This window comes from Gossypium hirsutum, chromosome A03 (genome assembly GCF_007990345.1).
Source record: "Gossypium hirsutum isolate 1008001.06 chromosome A03, Gossypium_hirsutum_v2.1, whole genome shotgun sequence".
Taxonomy (NCBI): Eukaryota; Viridiplantae; Streptophyta; class Magnoliopsida; order Malvales; family Malvaceae; genus Gossypium; species Gossypium hirsutum.
In genome coordinates, this window is record NC_053426.1 from 109,756,797 (window position 1) to 109,761,503 (window position 4,707).

A 4,707-nucleotide genomic window follows, 5' to 3' on the forward strand; every position below is an offset into this window, starting at 1 on the left:
TAACAACAATAATAATAGGAATAATAATACTATTTAATAATGATAATAATATATAGTAAAATAACAGAAAAAGGTATGATGATGTTATAATTATAACCGTGTAATATTAACAATAATAAAATTTTAACAGAAATTAACAATAATCATCTAATAAAATAAATGGTAGAAGGACTTAAATTAAATAATATAGAAATTTAAAGATGAAAAACATGAATTGCGTAACTTGAAGGGTAAAAATGCAAATAACAAAATTAAAAGTGTTTGAAATAAATCGTTTTTACTAACTCATGTGGTTTTTCGAAAATAGACTAATTTTTATTTTTAAATAAATAAATATTTTAAAATCGACTGTTTTTAAACCCTGGTTGCTATTAGGCCATCTCGGTGGCCGATGTAATCTCCTATATTCGAGTCTAGCATCTAGCCGGGTGAAGGAGGTTACAAATTAAGATAATTAAGAATTTAAATTAAATTAGGATATTTAAAGTTTTAATTTATATAAGATAATTAGGAGTTTAAATTAAATTAATATAATTAAAATTTTAATTTATTTAAAAAGAGTTCTAATAATATGATAAGAATAAAAATATTTAAACTGAAATTTTACCGGATTATAAGTCAGACTCTAATTCACTTAAGAATATGGTACATATTATATTACAATATTATAACAATTATTTGATATTTTATTTTATTTATTCCATTTTTAGTTGTGTATTATATTACAATAATTATTTGTTATTATTTATTAAAATTTTAAATGGAATTTTTTAAAATGTAATTAAGATTGAATCATCAATAACATACTAAGATAGCGAACATTGAACTAAAACTTGTAATTATATTGTCATATATTTATACATGTTTTAACTTGTAAAAAATTTAAACAAGACGATGCAATTTATAATTAACAATAGAAGAGTATAATAATCAAGCTATGTTAAATTAACAATACATGCAACATCATTAAAGTAAAATACACAGCATAAACTTCATTAAAACATAAATTAAGCCAAGTGATGTTAACATTACATACAACATTCAAAATTAATTTCACTAGAACAAACGATATAACATAAACTATAACAATTCAGAATCTCTATGCATGCAAAGAGATTCAGCATTGCTACATGGATGAATGCACACACACATCTCCCACTCACCATCTTTTTTATTAACAATATAATTATGATATCCCATGAAATTACTGCATGATGATGGCACATGCACCAGTGTCATATGGCTTAAGGCTTAGTGCTCGAGCCAGACTGAGTAAACATGGACTTCGGCCATTCAGGCATTTTAACCGACTCAGGGTACTCTGCCTTTCTCAGGTTTCTTCTCCTCTTCTTTTTCATGCTTTGGGAACTCATGTTTATGTTCCTTATCCTCATCTTGTTTCTCATGCTCTTTTAGGCTTTTTCCATTTGGAGAAATTGGGTTTTTCTTTCTCGTACTCTTCGTGATCTTTCGATTCGTGTGACTCGTGGCACTCTTCATCTTTATGTTCCTTACTCTTATCTTGCTTTTCCTTGTACCCAAGTATTTCTGGATATTCGACTTCGTGTTTCTCGTGCTCTTTAGGCTTTTCCCGTTTGGGGAACTTGGGTTTTTCTTTCTCGTATTCTTCGTGCTCCTTCGATTCGCGTGATTCGTGATACTCTTCATTTTTATGTTCCTTATCCTCATCTTGTTTGTCCTTGTACTCAGGTATTTTTGGATATTCGACTTCGTGTTTCTCGTGCTCTTTAGGCTTTTCCCATTTGGGGAAATCGGGTTTTTCTTTATCGTACTCTTCGTGCTCCTTCGATTCGCGTGACTCGTGGTACTCTTCATGATGTTTGCAGGGTTTTTGTTTTTCCTCCTTGTGCATTTCAGGCTTCTCATGTTTTGGGTACTCTTCGTGATATTTTGACTGTTTGTATTCAGACTCTTCGTGCTTTTCGTATTTTGAAGCCAATTGTGACAGCTCTGATGAGGTTGTTTGTGTCTGGAATAAATGTCAAGCCGCTGACGAGACGGTGTGACTACCGATCATTAGTGAGACAGTAATGAGTAAAAGTTGGAAAAGAAAGAAAGGATGACGAAAGTTATGAGCCATGGTTAACCAAATAGAAAGAAAAGAATTTTGAGTGTATTTTTGTGTGGATTGTTGTCTATGTGTAGCAAGCCTTTTATAGGAGAGGATGAGAGATGGTTTGGTGGGATTTGGCTCCACGTTGTTTTGTACCAATTTCTCATCTACATAATTGACTTATGGTGGGATTATGTTTTTTGGTCTCAATTTCTATAAAATTATGATAAATTCGACTAACCAAACACCACATTAATATTTTATTTTTTTGGTGTAACCAGCCCACCTTGTTTTAATTTCATTTTAACATTATTCTGTGGGCAGTTGAACTAGACAAAGTGCCTTTATCCATTATAGGCAAAAATTGGCTCATTGAAGGCAGCTCAAACTTTGATCACTCTTGGGTAGACCAGCCAACTGCTTGCCAAAAGTATAATGTTATATACTTTACGTATATCCCCACTGTCACATTCACCAAAGTATAATTATGATTAAATTATTAATATTATATGTTAAAACATAATAAAAAAAGATATGGTCAATCTTCATTTCCCTCTTCTCTCCACCGTTTGCAAGAAAAAGAAACAAAAGAAGCCATTTTTAAGCTCTTAGCATTCGGCTAACCTCTGTTTTTGAAATTGATAAGTGATTTTAAGCTTGTTTTTTTTATAATTTTTATATTTTTGAAGTCTTATAAGCTTGATTTAACTAATCATGAATTGGTGTCATTTGGTTAGATTTGATGCTTAGATATGAAAAAGGATTAATTTCTAAAGTGAAAATTTATAGTTTTGAACTTAAGGATTAAAGTGTAAATATTTCAAAATTGGTTTGAAATTTCTGTAATTATAGATGATAGAGGGTTATAGAAGTATGAAATTGAAATCAGATTGAAAAATGAAACTTAAATTTGAAAGATATAGCTATTTCGGTTTTAGGGAATAAATTTAATAAATTTTAAAATTTTAAGAAACTGAATTGAACTGATTTATATTTATAATAGGATGATATAAGGTGATTGGAATTGATAAATTGTAATAAATTATTATAGGTCGGAACTTTAATAAACCATATGATAATTGAAGAAAAACGAAAAATTGTAGATTAAACCCTGACGTCATGTCGTTATGGTTTTGTCAGGTAAGTTTATATGGACTTACTACTGTAATACCCCAAACCCGGTCTAGAATTTATGACCGGATCTTGAGGGTTACACTGACTACTTAAAGCTAGATTATTCGCTTCCCAAAACATTGCTTAATCTTGCATTAGTAATTTTGTAATAAAAAAATCATTTACATTTATTTCCTAGAAAACTTAATTATTGTTAAATAAGTATTTTTGAAAACATATATTACTTCCCACCAAATCAAACTGAAAGTCGTAATATTAACTTATTTACTCTTTTTGAAAAATAAATTCACTTATTCTGAATTTGCAGCGGTAAAAATTTTTAAACATTTCAATTTTGAAAACAAAAATTGAACATCCTTTTCAAATAATAGAAAATTTATGCAGATTATTTAAACTAATTATCTAAAAAACTCAACAAAACCCAAAACCAAAATAAAATTCCAAAAATTAGTCCGACGGTCCAAAAGTACATAAATTTTAATTAATAATTATTTAATAAATATTATGTAAAAATCATGCAAAAATCATGTTTCAAATAGTTACAAATGCGTGACATATCTCACGATTCAACATGACAGATAGATCAATTACTAATACAAATGCAATATCAGATATAGATACAGATACAGGTCCGACCCCATCCGCTACACACTATCTCCATCCATCCTTACACAGCAAATGAGGTAATAAATACCCATCCAACGCCAAACACCAATAAGTAAGCGTATTTCACTTTTCAGAATATTGCAGTCATGCTGCTAGAAATAATGCGGTAATCCGTCAAAATAGATAAGTGCGGTCAAGCCACCAGAATTGCTGTCAAGCTGCCAAAACAGATATGTGGTTAAACCACCAGATAAGATAGATCATTAAATTGCCAACACTTCCTCCGTCACATAATTCTCTCACCCCAATGCACGTGCTGAAACATAATACATACTCAGATGCACAAAGATGAATCATGCTTTAGCATATTAGAAACATGATAATAGAATTCTCAAATTTGTAGATCAAATGCGAGATTATACTACTGACATGCTTACAGGTGATACACATACAATATCAATACCCCAGATTTATTATATCGGGATCATACATATCACATATCAGACCCAAAGAAGTAGCTGACCTCGAAATGCACTTCAAACACGACCCTAACTAAATTTTACTGAAAATGGGCCCACATAGCCGTGTGGCCCACATGGCCTGGCACACAGCCGTGTCGCTTCAACAGTAACTTTTTTAGCTTTGAGTCGTTTGTTATTTTTTGGGATAGAACGTACACACCTAGTCGTTTTTCAATGCAACCACAATAGCAAGGATTCCAAAACCTAAAATGACATTTAGAATGAACAATTTAGCAATCATACACTAAATCTAAGCAACTAATTCAGCCACAACTGTTAACATTTGGCCTTAATAAACAGAGTCAACCCCTAATCGAAAGCATTAATCACTTACCCAACAGAATAGTAGCCCTACAAATCCCTTAATTCGTT

At 30.8% G+C, this 4,707-nt stretch overlaps 1 protein-coding gene across 1 annotated transcript; it reads right to left on the reverse strand.

Moving 5' to 3' along the window:
- Nucleotides 1-1,402: 1,402 nt before the first annotated feature.
- LOC121218461 (beta-conglycinin alpha' subunit-like) lies at nt 1,403-1,873 on the reverse strand. Its single transcript, XM_041095649.1, has one exon. It carries the CDS (start codon nt 1,871-1,873, stop codon nt 1,403-1,405), a length of 471 nt encoding a protein of 156 aa, XP_040951583.1.
- Between the last annotated feature and the right edge of the window lie 2,834 nt (nt 1,874-4,707).

Excerpts from the sequence above, each read along its gene's own strand:
- LOC121218461 (XM_041095649.1), bottom strand. The coding sequence starts at position 1,873 with ATGCACAAGGAGGAAAAACAAAAACCCTGCAAACATCATGAAGAGTAC.